Source organism: Lepidothrix coronata, unplaced genomic scaffold (genome assembly GCF_001604755.1).
Source record: "Lepidothrix coronata isolate B3197 unplaced genomic scaffold, Lepidothrix_coronata-1.0 Scaffold101, whole genome shotgun sequence".
Taxonomy (NCBI): Eukaryota; Metazoa; Chordata; class Aves; order Passeriformes; family Pipridae; genus Lepidothrix; species Lepidothrix coronata.
The window spans coordinates 743607-761608 of record NW_016690281.1 but is presented as its reverse complement, the minus strand read 5'-3'; the positions used below and the strand labels follow the sequence as shown (position 1 = coordinate 761608).

Sequence of the window (18002 nt, the reverse complement as noted above, 5' to 3'; positions counted from 1 at the left end):
GGGACTGGATGGTCTTTAAGATTCCTTCCAACCCAAACCATTCTGGGATTCTATGATTCTATGACCAGTGTCCCAGTGCAGCCACGTGCAGGGCTCATCTCAGTGTCCAGCCTGTGACACCAAGATGTGACCTGTGACCATTGTGTGCCACTTCAGCACCAGTCCCAGGAACTGCTCAGGGATAACCCCTCCTCAAAAAATGCACAGGAAAGGTGGTTGGGTGGGTGCTGCTGACCCCAACCCTTGTGGCCCCATCCTCACACTCCTCAGAGGGCTGTGTCCTCCCCCAGCCCACAGAGCGCTGCCGCTCTCCGGATGGAAATGCTGAGAATCAGGAGCTGGTGCTGTGCGCCCAGAGAGCCTGGGCAGAGCTGCACCGCCTCCAGCCTGAGCTGGGAACCAGGCACGGGGCCCGTGGGGAAGCAGGGAATGAACCAGGGTGATCCACGGCCGGGAGCCAGCGGGAAGCCGGGGAGGGAGCGCGGCGGGGCAGCAATCAGCGTATCCTGCCTGGGGAGTAGCACAGACGGTGATTTCAGGTTGAGGAGCTACTTAATTTTCACGTTCTTAATTTCTCGGTACCTTCATAATTTTCTGTTTGCCTTTTTGGAGTAAATAACTAGTAATTCCATGCGAGTGCATACAGATGAGGGCTGGGGAAGCACACGCCGTCGCGTAAATCATTCGCTTTCCCGTCTCACCCGTGGCCCTTACAGGACTGTGAATTCAAGAGGTAAGTGTGTTCTAGGGCTTGTTGGAAAGGTCGTATGAGTCATGGGCTCATGCAACCGGCTGAGGAATGTTTGAGGGAGATGAAGAGACAGTGGAGAGGAAGTGGACAGGGGGATTGACTGGTGGGAATGGTTCAGGAGCGGGTTGCGGGTATCAGGGATGTTCGGGATGAATTGGTGCTTGGGCAGGGGTTAAACACGGTGTCCCCGGGGCACGGACAGTCCTGTGTCAGTGTGGGCAGGGGCTGTGCCCTCCCTGGGTCTGCTTTGTGGGTGTGTGGCCCCCAACCCCTCGCACCAGATGCCACCCGGTGCCCGGTACCGGTGCAGCAGTTCCAGCGCTGTGCGGACTGGGGGGGGAGGGAGCCGAGTTGCCCCTTGCCAAGGGGCTGCGGCAAGTGGGTGTCTGCCGGGACTTGTCTGCGGTACTGGCACCCTGGGGTGGGCATTCCCACCCAGTCCCGGTCCCGGTCCCTTGTTACAGTCCCGGTACGGTCCCAGAACCCCGGGGAGGGGTCCCCGGGGCAGTCCCTGTCACTGTCCCCGCTCAGTCCCGGCACCCAGCAGTGGGGTTCCCCGGGGCCGGCCCGGGTATCCTGGGGTAGGGTCTCTCTCCCGATGCGCCGGGGCAGTCCCGATCTCAGCATCCCGGAGTGGGGTTCCCGGAACAGTCCCGGTCCCCGCCCAGTTCCGGCACCCCGGGGTGGGTGCCCAGTCCCGGTCCCCTCGTCCCCCTCCCCGTCCCGGTCCCCGGGCGCTGTCCCCGCCGCCGGCCGGTCGGTGCGGGCGGGGGGCGGTGTCCCGGCGGCGCAGCCCCCTGCGGGTCCCGCCCCCGCCGCCCCCCGCCGCTGCCTTGGCCGGGCGGCGCGGGGGAGGCGCCGGGAGAGGCGGCGGGAGCGCACGGCGGAGCTGCTCCGCCGGGCTCGGTGCTGCGCTCCGCGGGCTCCGCTCGGGCCATGCCTGCCGGGCTCCCCGGGGCCGGGCCGCCCCGCTCCGCGCCGCCGCGGGGCCCCGGCGCTCCGCCGGCCGCGGGGGCATGAGGCGGCGGGCGGCGGGCGGCGGCGCCGGCCCTTCCCCTGCGAGCCGCCGCCGGAGGATGAAGCAGCATGAGGATGTGTGACAGAGGCGTCCAGATGCTCGTCACCACGGTGGGAGCCTTCGCAGCCTTCAGCCTGATGACCATCGCCGTGGGCACTGACTACTGGCTCTACTCGCGCGGCGTGTGTAGGACTAAGTCCACGAGCGACAACGACACGAGCCGCAAGAACGAGGAGGTGATGACCCACTCGGGGCTTTGGAGGACGTGCTGCCTGGAAGGTACCGACCCCCTCGGCCCCAAAACTTCGGGGGAGGGGGTGCATCGCGGGGCCCCCCACCCCAGAGCCCGAATCCCCGGCGAGCGGAGCATCCCCCGGCCACCCGAGCATCCTCCTGCCCGGCGGCCCCGCCGCCCCCCGCTGCCGCCCTCCGCTCCCTTTCCCGGGCACTTGCAGTCGCTCCGCGGTGGAAGCTCGCGGGGGCTCCTCCACGCGGGTGGCGGGGCCGGGGGGAGCGGGGCTGCGGGGTCGCCCCCGTGCCGGGCACTGGCACTGGCGGCGGCAGCCGCGCTGTGTCTGCCCGGGGATGCTCTCGGGGAGCTTCGGGCTGAGGGGCCACAGGTCCCTCTCCCGGCCGGGGCTGTGGGAGTGGGAGCGGGAGCGAGCAAAGCCCCGCTGCTGCTGTCTTTCTCCAAGGCTGCACGGGCACCGCGTCCCTGTCACCGGAAAACACACCGCACCAGGCGGTGTCATCGCTGAGCCCCAGCACCAGAACCAGCCCTTCCCCTCCGAGCGGCAGAGTGGGGCAAGCTGGGCTGCTGCTGCCCCGCTGCATCTCGTCCCTCCGTCCCACGGCTGGGCTGCCCCACGGCCAGGCTGCCCCACCACAGCTGCCTCAAGGCTGGGCTGCCCCACCACGGCTGCCCCACGGACGTTCTCTTGCCTGCCTGGCCTCACTGCTTTGCCCCATTGTCTCCCTCCCACAGCAGTGCTCGGCTGGCAAGGCCCTGGCAGCTGCTGCCCTCCTGCAGCACAGGCCACACTTTGGGGCAGTTTTGCCCCAAAGCTGCTGGTTGAGGTGTTTCTGAGCACCCACGGGCTGTGCTCAAAGATGAGCTTGAACAGAGCCAGGTGCTGGTACCTGCGCAGCAAAAAAATGGCTGATGGCATCACTCTGGGCCCTAACTTTTAAAATTAGTGGCAGCAGTGGGTGTGCTGTGTGCTTGAGGGGACCCATCCCACTGTCCTGTGGGGCTCCAGGGGCATCAGGCTCCCCCAGCCCAGGAGTGACCCCTTCAATGGTGGGGGCAGACGAGCCACGGCGCCAAACTGCTCCTCCACGTTGGAAAGTTCTCGGTGAGTCATGGCCACGGATGCAGAAATACCCGGTCTCTTCCTGGTGCTTGGTCCTAAACCCGGTGAAGTCAGTTGGAGCTTTCTTATTGATTCAAGGAGGGTTTGGATCATGTTCTAATTCTGTAATAAATAATTTGAGATAATCTGTCTCCCCTCTTGGGCTGAGGGAGCCAAGGAGGCAGAAGCCAGGGCTGTGAAAGATGGAATTGCTGGAGGCATGAGTAATTTCCAAAATTCTTGGGTTTGCTAGCTGTATTTTTTTTTCCAGCCAATGTTTTATGTTTCCCTCAGTGTGATCAATCACTGCTTTGGAAGGAGCCAGAGAGGCCCCACTCCCCTGGGCACAGCTCACTTGGAAAGGGCTTGGCAGCGCCATGGCAGAGCTTGGAGGTGGATCACAGCCCGTCACCCTGAGCCCAGGTGTGGGGCTGAGAGCAGCAGGGCATGGGCTCACCATGGGCTCAGTGCTCCCAGCTCCACGTCCTACCCCGTGTTGGTGCTCTGGCAGCTGCTGTGGTGGCAGCGGGAGCGGGAGCCCTGCGGTGCCATCCCTGCGGTGCCATCCCTGCGGTGCCATCCCTGCGGTGCCATCCCTGCGATGCCATCCCTGCGATGCCATCCCTGCGATGCCATCCTTGCGGTGCCATCCCTGTGGCACAGCCGAGGCCTCGCGCCGGACACGGGCTCTGTCAGCCCCTGTGTGTGGGTGTGGGTGGCAGTGGGGCTGCGGAGGGCTGCAGCACACAGTCGGTGGCAGGGCAGGGAGGGTCCCAGCCTGCGCTCTGGGGGAACACAGGGGGCTGGGATGGTGCTGAGGGGACGTGACGGGGCTGCTCGTCACCCTCCTGGACTGTGCGGGAGGAGCGTGCTGGTGCCTCGCAGGCTGTTAACCGGTGCAATGCTGGGAAGGGAAAACTTGCCCAGCCGAGCTGCGCAGAGCTCACATGCTGGCACAGGGGAAGGACTGCCCAGCAGCAGGGCCTGAGAACCCCCAGCTGGGGATGGTCACTGCAGCCAGGGGAGCGCTGGGGGCTGAGCCCTGTACCTGATACATGCAGCAGGTCCTGTGTGATCCCTGCTGCAGGGCCTCGCTGCCTCCTGTTTTCTGTGCACTCACTGTACCAGGCTTGAAAAAGGGACAGAGGCTTCATCCCCCTGTGCCAGGACCGAGCTCAATCTATTGGAGAGGCCGGTTCTTCTGCGGTGCAGAAGATGCTCTTAGCACTGAGCAGAGCTCTGTGCCCGTCGGGAACTGCCTCAACCTTGAACTTCCCCCCGCTAACAGGGGTTTAGTGTGTGTAGGGAGGGAGGAATCAAGTGCAGAGCCTCAGTGGCTCTCCCGGCTGGGCACGGGGCAGATCCCGGAGCTGCCCGACGTGAGTGCCGGCTCTGTGCACCCGTGTCAGCCCCGGCGCAGCGCCTGCGTGGGAGCTGCACCACGTGAGCATCACAAGCCCATCGGCGAGAGCAGATAAATCTTGAATGAAGCCGCTGCAGACCCATGGAGAGACACCCACACTGGGAAACGCAAATTAGCGGTTGACTCAATATGTGGAGCCCAGGCAGGTGTTCCGAGACTGCTGGGCTGGGATAGACTGGTTGGATTCGCAGCCTTTGGATCCTAATTATTGCTTTTACAATATGCAAACGCTTAGCAGGTGTCCCCTCGTGTGTCCCACTCAGGAGTGACCAGCGCTGGTCGGTGCCTGTCCCCATTGCTGTTTCAGTGTCACTTGTTTTCCTCTGTTCCTGCTTTGTCAGAAAGGAGGGACGGACATGGCACTTCGAGGAGAGAGCTGAAGTTGAGAAATAGCTGCTTAGGCTGGTGGTGTTTTTTAAGAACGTAAAAGAACTTTGGTTTTCATCAAACTTAATTAAATTCAGCATCATTAAATGCAGCATCATTAAATGCAGGGAGGCTCCGTGTCCTCCCTGCTGCGTGGTGTAGATTGGGACTGGCTCCATGGCATCATGCGGAGCTGAAACAGGCAAAAGGAGCAGGAGGATTTGGCCAAGGCTTCTCAAAATACCATATTTTAAGGCGATGTGGTACTTTTTCTTTCCTCCCTCATTTCCCTCATCAGAATAAAGTGCTCTGTCATTTCTGGAGGAGGCCAAGCGTTGCTCTGCCTGCCTCCCTCACGGAGGATGCTCAGCATCCCGCATCCTTCTGGGGTGGGATGCAGGCTGGTTTGCAGGAGACACAGACATCTTATGTCCTGGAGCTGTTCCTCAGCCAAACTGTCCCCCTTGGACCCATCCTGGCCCCTCCAGTGTCCCCCGCAGCAGCTCCAGCGCGGCCTTTGCCAACTGGAGTTCCTCCCTGCCAAGCCTGGAGAGCCTTGCTTGGGGCTGGTCTTTTTGGAGGGACCCTGTCTAGATTGAAACATAATACTGTGGGTGTCATCAGCTGACCCCACAGTCCTCAGGAGCCTGCCCAGTTACTTCTACACCTGCCCTGCAGCTCCTGTGCGGCTCAGGGTGTCTGGTGGGTGGAGGGTCCGTCAAACTTCCTTTGAGCATAAGAAATGATCTCTGATACCCAGCTGTCCCGTAGCCATGCAGCTGTTTGTCATTAATCCTGCCTGCTGTGACTCTGGCTGCTCACCTGCAGGTCACCTGAGCCCCCTTGGCTGCAGCCCCTCACAGGGAGTTCCCACCCCAGTGCCCAGCCCATCCCACCCCCAAAATGGAACCTGCTCTCCTGGTTCTTCGCTGTTAATCCTTGGAGCTGGCTGTATAAAGATGGCTGTTGCTGAATGATCCCATGGTACTGAGCTGCCCAAATTTGCCTCCCTTTTCCATTAATATCCCCATCAGTCTTTTCTCCGCCATTTCCCTCTTTCACCTGCAATTATTTCATGTTTTCTTCAATACTGTCAACTGTTCTGGTAACAGGTGATGCTGTGCAGGAACATCCCTCGGATGACAGGGTTTGTCTCTCTGAGCTCCCAGTCCCATTAATAAAGTGCTGTTGATTCTGTGTAATACAGGTCTTTAAGTTTTTCAGGAGAGCTAAATCAAATACCCTGTGGAACTCTAAACGTATTATGTCACCGACTTCCTTTATCAACTTAATTTGTAACCATATCAAGAAAAATTTATGAACTTTGATTAATCTATTTTCCACAAGGCTGTTTGACATTTTCCTCATCCACAGTTCCCACCTCTGCTAACCCACGGGCAGTGCCAGGGACACAGCTCCTGCCACTGCCCATCCCATCACTCCTGGCATTAAACCAACTTCTCTCGTCTTCTAGAAATTCAACAGAATTGCAAGGCTTATTAAAATCCTTTTTAGATCTTCAGAAACCTTCTCAGCCTATTCTCTGAATGCTCCTGGGAGGAAGTTCTTTAGTCCTCCCGGTTCCATGTTTACACATCGCAGTCGCTGTTCAGCATCCCCCCAGCTCCTGCTGGAATACGGGAGCCTATTTGTCTCCAAGTACAGAACAGAAGTATCTAATGAATAAATAATAATGTGTCACTTCTGCTCCATGACTGACAGTTGCCCTGTCGTGATCTGGTGGTGTTTTACACCGTCAGGAGACCTCCTTCGAACACAGTGAAAGGATTCCTCCTTGTTTTGCCTTGACCTTTTGGTTACAGGTTTATTTTATCTGACTCCATCAGCTTCTCCCACCGACCACGTGAGTGTCCTGCTACTTCCCGTATCTAAATCCCTGATTTTTAATTTTTTTATTCAGTTTTCCATTCAGCAGGCCTAGCAGAGGCGTGAGGTGCAGGGAGGCACCTGCCTTTGCTCCTGAATTTTCCCCTGTTGGTTTTGTCTGGCTGGTTTTGGCTCTGCTGAGCGGAGGCATTAAGTTGGGCTGGAAGTGGCTGCCCTGGCCAGCCACCAGCTCTTCCCCCGCCTCCAGCTCTTCAGCCCTCTGAGTGAGGCCAAGCAGAGAATTTCCCCAAGGTGACAGCAAGATTGTTTCTGTTAGAAAGTTATTATCTTTAATTTTTAAAAGCGCCAAGCAAATGTCCCTGAGATTGCAATCACCCATGATGGAGCACTTTTTCTCGCTACTCATTACAGGCAGGTATTTAAGGAGCTGCTCATCCTGTTCCTCTGTCTGGTCGGTGTCTGTGATAGATTCTCATCAACACCCCAACGTGCCATCGAGCCCTTCTCCACAGTGCTCGGTCCAGCTCGGTGCCAGTGCTGGTGATGGTGTGGCTGTGGCTGCCAGGCTGCCCTCCATGGCCACACTGACCACCCTGCCCCAGCCCACTGACCCACCACCTCTGGCATGGCCCCCTGCCCCAGTGCCACCGGCCATGGCTCTGCCCAGGGGTGCCTGCTGGCTCCAGCACCATGGCAAGGAGAGCCCAGGGATGGCAGCTGTGCCAGCAGGAATGCATGGATGGGGACCATCAGCGTGGGCTGGAGGTGATAGAGGGGGAGACAGGGCTGGTCTGTACAGCCAGGCAGGTTTGGGGAGGTGGTGGAGAGGGGTTATTCGCTCTTTGTTACCTGAGAGCTGGGAGGCATCGAGTTAACCTGTGTGATGGGAGCAGAGGGTGTGATGTGATGGAGGCACCTAAGGTGAGGTGATGGATGAAGGTGGAGAGGGACCAGTTACCTGTTTGAGACCCCCTGGTGGAATCACCAGGCTGCAGGTTTGACACCCAGCGAGCCTTTCTGCCAGGACAGCACAGAGCAGGGACAGCCCCCGTGCCTGGCACTGCGCTCACATGGGACTGGACACGTGCCCTGGGCACGGGGCTCTGCGAGGGGTCGGGTACGAACGGCATCCAGGCACAGCCTCAGACTTGGGGAATCCCTGAGCCTCGCCTTGGTGGAGGATGTGCTGGATAAACGTGAATTACTGTCCTCTAATGGAGATGGAAATGAAGCTGGCTGGACCCTCGGGCTGCTCCAGACCCACGTCCTTGTGGCACGTGGCCAAATGCCACGAGCCATAAAAATCCTTCTGGACGCCGAGGGTCCCGTGCCACTGCCAGCTGGCACCGTGGCTGCAGGCAGCCGTTCCTCCGGCTCCACGGCTGGTTGGAGAGTGTCCGGGGTGGAGCTGTGCTTCAGCTCGCTGCCACCAGCTCTGCTTTGAGCACAGGGTGCAAAATTCACCCTCCTGGGAGGCTGTGGTGTTTTCTGGGCAAAAATCACGACTTCTGGGGTGGGTTAGAGAGCTGGTTCCCTCACTGCCTGCGAGCAGCACGTGATGAGTAAAATGTATGCTGTGAACAGCTCAGAAAGAGGCATTTTACTGCTGCATAGGCGTGGTGCAGAGCCTGTCATCTCCAGAGCTGTTCCCGTGTAATAGAGGTGGAAGGCTGAATTTGAATGAGGCTCAAGTGGGTTTTTTCCCATGCAAGGTCACCAGCTCCACGCCGGCTGTAAATAATTAGGGCTGGCTAATGAAGGCTGCGAGCCCTGGTGCTGGGACTGGTGGCTGGGGATAGCTGTGGTTTGGGGAGGATGCCCACAGATGGATGCTGGATCCTCTGGTCCTCAGGGAGGGGGGGACTGGCCGGGAGGTGCCAGTGCTGATGTTTGCTGGAGCAGCCAGGGAGCAGGGAGAGATGCCCAGTTCTGCTGCCGAAAGCTACCTGGACTTTGGTAAATCCCTTCTCTCAGCATGAATTTTGCCCTTTGTAAGGTGAGACCAGGTGGATTCATTAGTGTTCATCTCACATGGACCTGGAAAAGTCTGCCAGCACTGTGACCATGGGTCCACAGGGTGAAGGCCCTCCTGTGCCCACTGGCACAGCCCCCCTGGGCCACGCTGTGCTGTGGCACAGTGACTCAGGGTGAAGGGCCAGGGGTGGAGACCTGTGATGCTCAGCCTTTTGGGATGAGGTGAGGTGAGGGAGGTGAGGCAGCTGAGGCATTAAGCTTCCTCAGTGCTTCTTGTGTCTCCATGGTTCCTGTTCACATGGGTTTCACCATGGATTTTTAATGAACACAGTGTGCACTTCATGAATAGACATTAACCTCCTTTTTTGGGAAAATCAAAAATGCTCTTAAAATTACATAAATGCACTAACCCATAAGTATGGGGGAGGGAGAGCTGGCTCACCTGCTGCCCTGCCCAAGGGGTCCCACCTGTGTGGGGGTTCATCCCTGCCTCACCTGCTGATGAGTGTCACTGGCTGACTCACAGCATTGGCAGGATGCAGCTGCCAGGTATCCACTGTCATTAACAGGGCACTGACAGGAGCTGGGGGTGGGTTAGTCCAAGGTGCCCACCCATGTACGGAGTCCCTGTGAAGTGCCCTTGGGGAGGTGAGGAGGGAGCAGCGCTGTGACCTCAGTGAAGGCTTTCTCCACACATCTGTGATGTTGGAGGAGGTGGGAAGGCTCCTGCCCACTGCCCCACTCCCTGTCAGGAAGGGTGGGCTCCTGCCTGCTGCTCCACTCCCCACTGGGAAAGGAGGGCTCCTGCCCACTGCCCCACTCCTGTGAGGAAGGGCTGCTGCTGGGCTACAACACCTACAACCCACTTCAGTGTTTCAAATGACCCTCGGAATCAGATTCCTGGAGCTGGTGGCTGCATTTTGGGTTAGTGCTTGGTGTGGAGGGGGGGTTTTCATGTCCCTCCTGAGAGTTCTTGGGTGGGTTTGCTTTGGCTGACTCTTCAGGCTCAGCTCCAAAGGTTTGGGTAGCTTTCCTTGGGGTGAGGACCCAGGAGCTCTGCGCAGTCCCACGCAGGCTGTGAGGAGCCGTGGCTCGCTCGGGGAGTGCGGCAGTGGCAGCTCGAGATAAAGGCTCTGATTAAGAAGACACCTGCTGTGATAAAGAATGACAGTGCCGGGGTGACAACGGGTGCCTTCTCCCCCGGCGTGTGTGCTGACAGCTCTGCGGCGCGGGGAGGAGCCGAGGAGGAGCAGGGGCTGCGTCCCGTTCCCAGACCTGTTACACAACCCTGCTGTGAAACACCCCTCGCGTCCCAGCCGCTGGGTCAGCCCGGGACACCGGGGATGCTGTGGAATGTTCTGATTCTACACTGGTGTGACCTTCCAGCCATCTACCTGCAGCAGGTATTTAACGGTGTCTTCAGGAGGAAAAGTCCAGGGCAGAGTATCCTGCATGCTTGGAACTGTCCCGTGTCCTTTGGTCCCTTCTAACCCAAAACATTCTGGGGTTCTGTGATTCTATGATCAGTTGCCCAGAGGAGAAGGAGTGGAGGGTCTTCTCACATCAGGCTTTTGGTCCCTTTTGAGACCAGGACCGCTGGGCTTCACTCATCCCCTGCCCCTTGCAGGAATCCCTCACTCACTGGTGAGTGACTGTGCTGGAACATAGTGGGGTTTTTCACAGTCCTAGCGGGCAGAGGCAGGAGGAGGGATCGTGGCTGCTGGATGGGTTATAGCACATGATGATTTTCTCAGATATCACCTTTCTCTTATCTCTGGACACCACAATCTACAGACAAACCTCGTGCTGGTGGGCAGCAGAGGAGGGCTGAGCCATTCCCACGTCAGGTCTTTGGCAATGGTAGTGTTTTATTGTGCAGAACCATAAGGAAATGCCAGGGCAGGCGTGGGAGTGGGGCAGCTCTTTGTGCCATCCTGCCACACTCCACAGGGCTCTGGGTATTTGCTCTTTGCCAAGTACTTCGTATTGAAGGAGGAGAATTGGGTCTGGACAGGAGCCCCAGGGTGGGCACAGAGAGAGGGGAGGGACATGTGACCTCCCAGCCTTTCTGGGAGCTGCTGGGCACCCTCAGGGGTGTTGGCATTGGTGATGTGCCCCATGGGACTCAGGCACTGGAGAGCAGTGGCAGAAGGTGGCATTTGAGGGTGACATTTTGGTTTGTGCCTCTCAAACCCTCGCATTTCCAATTTCACTGGTGATTTGGTAATTGTCCCCTAATAATACCTTTACTCTCAGTTCGTGCCTGGAATCACAAGGGGAGGGGAGAGCACCCCCAGAGAGGTTACCAACAAACAGTGAGCCATTTGAAGTATTCCTGATTTTAATTTGTTGAAATCAGCATTGTGTTGTGCTGCTGGCACCACTGAGCTGCTCATGTCCTGCAGAACTTCCCCTGGTCCCAGGGATGGCACTTCTGTCCCCCTGGTGGGGCTGGGCTCCCTCCCAGCACAGAGCAAGAACTCCTGGGCCAGGCTGAGGATGCTCAGCTGGAGGTTAAACAACAACTTAGGGTTATTTTTGCAGCTGTCAGAGTATGTGATGGATCAGCATCACCGATTGCATCACACAACGTCACCGCACGAACATTGCGAGGGGCTGCGGGAGTCATCGGCCGCCTTCCCCGGGAGCCTCCTGCCCTACCCCGGCCCGGGCCGCTGCCTGGCTGGGAAAGGTCACTGTCACTTGGCGAGGCAGACTGTGACCTCCCGGCGGCTGTTCCTGCCGCAGCCCGGCTGTGTGTCCCGGCCACCTGAGCAGTCATTCCTGCCGGGATGCAGGGCACCCTTGCCAAATCCTCCATTTGCCTGAGCAGCCCCGCAGCTGTGCCGCCCGGCGGAGCGGGCTGGGAGCGGGACCCCGGCGTGCAGCCGAGGGGGCCCCCTCCAGATGGGGACGTGCTGCTCCCCCCTGCCCGCCCGGGCTGCTGCCGGGGGCTGGGAGCCTCTCGCAGCCCCGAGGCTCCTTCTCCCCGTGCCGGGAGAATCTCTTGTCGCTCCTCAGCACGCTCCAGCCGAGGATGAAAGTGTTCTCTGTACATCAGTCTTTGGCCTTCTCTCCAGCGTGAGAAGCTGGAGAAGGATCAGAGCGATCGCGCCTTGCATAGGAAGCAGGAAAGCTGCAGCGGGGTGTGAGACCTCTCGGCTGGGGAGGAGCCGGAACCGCGGCTTCTGCTTCTCTCACCCAGCGTCAAAGTGCGGTCCTGTGAGGGCACCGCAGAGAAGTCGGGGGAGGTGGTGTGCATGTTTTAAATAATTACAGATAATAATATTAAATAGGATCTTCTCTGCATATTGCCCCAACCTGCCCCAAGTCCCACCGCTGCCATCCCCCCCTCAGTCCGCAGCAGCTCCTGGGCAGGGCCCGCCCGCTCTCCCCCGCGGGGCCGACCCCCCCGGTCCCCCCGACAGAGCCGCGCTGCCTCCCCCAGACGGGTCCGTCTGGCTGCGCTGGGAATCGCGGCTCTTTCGCGGCTGAGGTGACAGACAGACAGACAGACGTGCCGGCGCCCCCGCACCTGAGCCATCCTGCCCCGGCACGGCCCGTCTGGGGCACCCCGGGCTGGGGCACCACCGCCACGGAACGGCCCCTCTGCCACTGCAGCGTGCAGGGGACGGCTGCGGTGAATCGGCCCTGGGGGAGCTGCTCTCCACCGCCGCGGCCCAGCACTGGTGCCGTGCCTGTGACACTGCCCGTGCCGCTCACCGGAGGGGCTCGGCGGCAGCGCCGTGCCTTAGGCTGGGGCTGGGCTGGGTGCACAAGCTCAGCCAGCCTTTAGAAATTACTCGCCATGTCACTTTGAACAGATCTCCCCTCCAGGATGAGAAGTCTTCCAGAAAATAGGAGAAACAGAACATCCCATGAGCTCTCAAGTTGGTTCCTGGGTATGAGCTCAGCCCCGCTGGTGGCACAGGCTCGGCAGCGCTGCCTGGGCTGCGACAGCGCCGTCACCTCCCGCGCAGAGCCTGGAACAGGCTGTGAAATCCCCGGCTCTGCACAGCTCCAGCTGAGCACCAAAATGAGCAGATGCTTGTGATCTCCAGTGCTCCACTACCCATCTGTAAACTGGGGATAACAGAATCATAGACCCATGGAATGGCTTGTGTTGGAAGGGACATTAAAGACCATTCAGACTCACCCTTCTGCCATGGGCAGGGACACCTTCCACTAGCCCAGGTTACTCCAAGCCCCATCCAACCTGGCCTTGGACACTTCTAGGGATGGGGCAGCCACAGCTTCTCTGTGCCAGGACCTCACCACCCTCACAGGGAAGAATTTCTTCCCAATATCTCATCTAACCCTGTTCTGTCAGTGTGAAGCCATTCCTCTTGTCCTATCATTCCATGCCCTTGTCCAAAGTCCCTCTCCAGCTCTCCTCAGGGCTGTTGTTCTCCATCCATTCCCCATCCAGCTCATGGTCCACACTGCCGGTGCATCATCCAGAGTGGGGCAGGTGGGTGCTGTCAGCACTAACCAGGTGGAGCTGCTGGGCTGCAGCTGGGACAGAGCTTTTAAAGGGCTGCTGCAGGCACAGGTCTCCCTGCAGGAACACGCTTTGTGGGCAGAGCCATGCTGAGGGCAAAGCCGCATCCTGGGCACAAGCTGGAGGTGAACATAGGGGAGTGAATCCGCAGAGACAGCCCCAGGTAAGTTCGGGGGGCTGGTGCTGGTGGAACCAGGGTAGGCAGCCTGGCATGGTCTCACTGTCCTCGCAGCTGGTGGCAGAGCAGCACCTGGCTGAGCAGCAGCAGGATGGGCTGTCTCTGTGATTGAATGCAAAAGAGGTAGAAGATAGAAAGCATTGTATGAGCGGTGAAGCTCTGTGTGCCATCATCTCAAGGGCTTTCCTACATTCCTCCTCTCCCCCTTAGAGCTCTGTTTGGCTCCTGGAAGAGCAGAGGCATGGAGAACTGGAATTGTTTTGCCCCTGGAATGGCAGGGCTACCATGGAACTGGGATTGTTTCACAGACCAGAGTTCTTCCAGCAGAGTACTTTGTGCTTTGAGCCAGGTTTGGGAAGCTGGGGAGGTTAATGGCCAAGGTGAGGGTGTGAGCAGCTCAGGGACTGTGAAGCAGTTTGCCTGGGTCTGACCCACACTGGAGCGGAACTGGTTTGTAGCTGGGAGGGGGGTCCTGCTCCCTGCCCTGAGGGTGGCTGGATGTGGAGCCTGCGGTGCTGGGGCTGCAGCGTGGGCAGGAACAGCAGAGCTGGAGACAGAGGAATCCCACGGGCTGCCTGTGGGCAGGGGAGTGTTTCAGATCTCCAGGGCAGCTGGTTGTCATGTGTTGGGGTCTCTTGGTGCTATAAAATCCCAAAGTGATGGGTAATGGACAAGATGTACCATCCCCTGTCCCTGCCCTAGGCAGGGAGCCTGCTGCTAGTCTGGCACTGTCCAGGTGTTCCCAAGGGCAGAGCTCTTCCAAAGGCACAGGGCGGGGCGAGTGCTGTGCCATGGGAATGGCTCTGGATTTCTGGGCAGATCAGGAAGGCAGCTTTTATTTCTTAGAGGGAGAAGGTGAGGTTGGCGTCGCTCACTTGTTCACCAGCAAAGTTCTCTCCTGATGCTCTGTCTGGAAGGAGAGTCCCTTCTTGTTCTCCAAAAAAAGCCAAGAGTGAAACTATGGTGCTACTCCCGAATGTCGCTTTCCCCATCTGGGCCGTTGGAGCCGCTCCCCGGGGCTCGCTTCCCTCCCGCAGATGGTGAGGAGGCGGCTCAGCCTCCCGGCAGGCAGAGCTAAATCCGGCGGTGCTGGATGTGCCGGGACCCGCGGCAGCGCCGGGCCGGGACCGCACCCCCGGCCCGGGGCGAGCCCGGCACCGGCGGGGAGGGGAGCAGGGACCTGCGGCTGCAGGATGCCAGCACCCACCTCCTGCACCAGCAAACCAGCAGCACGATGCCCACTGCATTCCCTGGAGTAAATAGGCTGTGATGGATCGAGGCCCTTTTAGCGCATCAGCTGAAAACTTCAAATATTTATACCAGGAAGATGTGACAGAAGTACAGATATATTTTAAAAAAGGCAGGTACTGGAGTGGCAGTCACGTATTTGAAGTTCAAATGCTTACCTTCAAATCGATGCTATAAAAGAGGGAGAATGTAATAAATTTAATATCAGTTTTTCAGGGAAAACAACCTGCCGAGCCTCCTCCCAGGCTAAATGTGCTTTAAAGATTGACTGTGCAGCTGTAATAACTATTGATGAACTGTAAACATGAAAAGATTCCCCTGCTCCCGGCCTGTCAGGAGCATTAGGGTGGAAATGCTCTCTGCTCCGCTCTGGAATGACTCACAGAGGCCTCGGCAAATGTGTTTATTTGTAAAGATCCTTATTTCAGAAATAGTGACCTTTTTAATGCCTCGTGCAGTGAGCTTGGAAATTCAAAATTACCTTTTGGCAACTGGCTCGTCTCGCTGCAGCTCTGACAGTGCTTTCCATGACGATTTACATATTTTTAGTCCTGATATTCCGCACAGTGGGGCTCCTTTGGAGAATGATTTGCTTTTAGCAGCCCTCAAACTGCAGTGCTGGGCTGAGGCCAGGCTGTGCTGAGGGCACAGAGGGGCTCACTGCCTGCTGGGCTTCTCCGGCACTTCCCGAACCTCTGCCTCTGAGCCCCCCTGAGTTTAGTAACACCTTCCTTCAAACATGGGCTGTAGTGTTGGTCACAAATTTGAGCAGCTGCTTCATCTTGAAATAGGGAATACTGAGGGTGGGGAGGCCCTGGCACAGGTTGCCCAGAGAAGCTGTGGCTGCCCCATCCCTGGAAGTGTCCAAGGCCAGGTTGGATGGGGCTTGGAGCAACCATAACCAGCGATCTTGTCACTCTGTGTCCATGGCCTGTCCCCTTGTTTGAGTCCTCACTGGTGCCACCAGGTACCATCCCAAGCACCCAGAGCAGCGAGGGGGATGCAGTGGCACAGCTCGGGGCTGGAGCAGGGGCAGGGCGGGCAGTGGAGCGTCTCCATCCTCACCCTTCCCTCGCGGCGTTTCCAGCAGCTGTTCATTGCTCAACCGGCTCCTTCCCCGCGTCTCCCCGAGCTCCGGGATGTGCCTGTGCTGGATGTGAAATGCCGTGGCTGTGATGGGTTATTTACCGTTCCTGGGGCCTGTGACTAACGCTGCTGCCGTTGTTGGGGGACGGGCGCTGGCACTGCTCCTTTCTGCTGCTGCTGCTCAGCCCAGTGCGCCGGGGAAGGACGTTTGGATGGTTTTCTGCTGTTTGTTTGCGCCTTTATCAGTGCTCTACAATTCTGTGCTGCTGATTTATATTCAGAGTTATGAATATCTCCTTTCTTCTCTTTGTTGGGCCTGTTTTTATTTTTATAGCTGTTTACATATTAGCCAGGCAGTTTCTAAACCGATACAAACTCCCATCGTGGTGATGGAGTTTGGGGCAAAACACTCTTAAATCATTCTCCATTCACAGTCATGCTTTTATGCTTAAATCCATTCTCCTAACTGATTTGGCTTATAATTGTTTTCTGCTCTGTGAATTGACCTCTCAAAGCACCGGGAGTCTGTGCTGGTGCCTTGGACTTGCCTCTGTGTGCCCATAAGAAGTGTAATCAAGCTGTGATTGCTTGGACTTGAGCTGCAACTAGTTTTTAATTCTGTGATCCATTCCCCTTCAGCTGTCAACACAGAGTCGAAAATAGCACTCCCCTGTGCTGGATGCCACGCTTCACAGCTATGAAATTGTCATTTATAGGTTTTTTAGAAATTCAGAGGACATTTTAATACTGGTGAAGTGAAACCTCCAGCTCCCCATCATAACGCAGCTTCTCCCCTCCTTAGTATAAATAGGTGCTTAAGCAGCCTGGGGATGATCCGGCCTCTGGCACAGCTCGGGGTGCGAGCAGACACTGGAGCACCCACTCCTACAGACTCTCTTGGTTTGAATTACTGGCAGCTTGTTTAACCAGAGGATCTCAGGTTTTACACTCTTGACTCTTGTTTTTCCCTCTGGTCCCATCTGGGCAGTTTCTATCATCAGTTTTCAGTGTTCTGGCCATGAAACACCACGTGGGTCATACTCACTCCTACAAATGAGTGAGTTTGGATCCTTCTGTTAGTTGACCACCTGGTGGCTGAGATGGTAGAATCATGGAATCACAGAATGGTTTGGATTGGAAGGGACCTTAAAGACCAGGCACTCACACCAGTAGTGGACTGTGAGCTTCTGCCAGCTCTAGCCAGTTCTCAGGAGTGGTGGGAAGGAGAGGATGGGGATGAGCCCAAGTCCCCTTTCCCAAACAGGCACAAGCTCCCATGGTGCAGGACAGACCCACTTTCCTCAAGTCCTATTAGCAAAAAGCTGTGTGGTCCAGGAATGTCCAGGGTTGAGCTGGCCATCCCTGTTACAGCCAAGGAGGAGGCTGGAAGGCAAACCCTTCCCAGAAGCTCATCAGTTAACCCCAGTGAATCTAAAATGTTCATTAAACAAGGAAGAGGGGGATCCTGCTCTGGCTGCACGGACAGAGGTCCTGGTGCCTCAGGCACTGGGATGCTCAGCTGGGGCCAGGGCTCCTGCTCTGCCCCATCTCTTACCATCAACATCTCCAAGCAGGCAAACGAACAAAAGATCGTTATTTTTTTTAATTGCTAAAATTGTATTAATTTAAACAGATAAACTCAATCAGTGAAGCTCATTAATTTCTAGCACATGGCTTATTTACGCTGATTCTGGCTGCTCCAGTGCTCATTGCACTCTCATAGGAATGTCAATTACTTTTTAAAATAAAAATCAATGTTTATTCACTGTTAAAGATAAAACATGAAATGATTTCCTTAGACATGCTGATGAGTGCTCTCCTCCCCAGCACGATGTGAGGGCTCCCGGCATCAGCAGCTGCTGCCCATTGCCATCGCTGTGCCACAGAGGGGACAGCAGGGAAGGGGCCACCCTGGACCCCCACACTCACCTCAGCCCCCTGCACCTTCCTACCCGATCCCGGCATCTCCCAGGAGCGCGGTGTGTCCCTGCCATGAGCTCCAGAAATGTAGAAGGATGGAAAGAGGAAGGTGGCAAGATGGAGGGAAGAAGGAAGCCCCGGGGAGCACGAGGGGAGCCCCTGGAAGCAGCTCCAGAGCGTTACCTGACTACTTTTCTAATGAGAAAACCCAGCTAAACCCTCGGAGCAGAGGGCTGGAAATTACCCATCAGCTGCAAACTTTTTTCTCCTCCTCTATTATTCAGAATTGTTTTGCTTTTCTGAACTGCCTTGTGTAGGTTGCACCAACCCCACAGAT

The 18002-nt window shown here is 57.4% G+C and overlaps 1 protein-coding gene across 2 annotated transcripts in view; it reads left to right on the top strand.

Moving 5' to 3' along the window:
- Positions 1–438: 438 nt before the first annotated feature.
- The window catches only part of CACNG3 (calcium voltage-gated channel auxiliary subunit gamma 3), a 28207-nt gene continuing 10643 nt past the window's right edge, over positions 439–18002 (top strand). The window contains exons 1-2 of one of the 2 annotated variants that reach the window (XM_017823051.1): positions 439–733; positions 1855–2048. In XM_017823051.1, the coding sequence (XP_017678540.1) occupies positions 1865–2048 (184 nt within the window). In that variant the 5' untranslated portion in view covers positions 439–733; positions 1855–1864. Of the gene's footprint in view, positions 734–1786; positions 2049–18002 lie in introns of those variants that run through there. The other variant, XM_017823050.1, reaches the window with a different exon arrangement.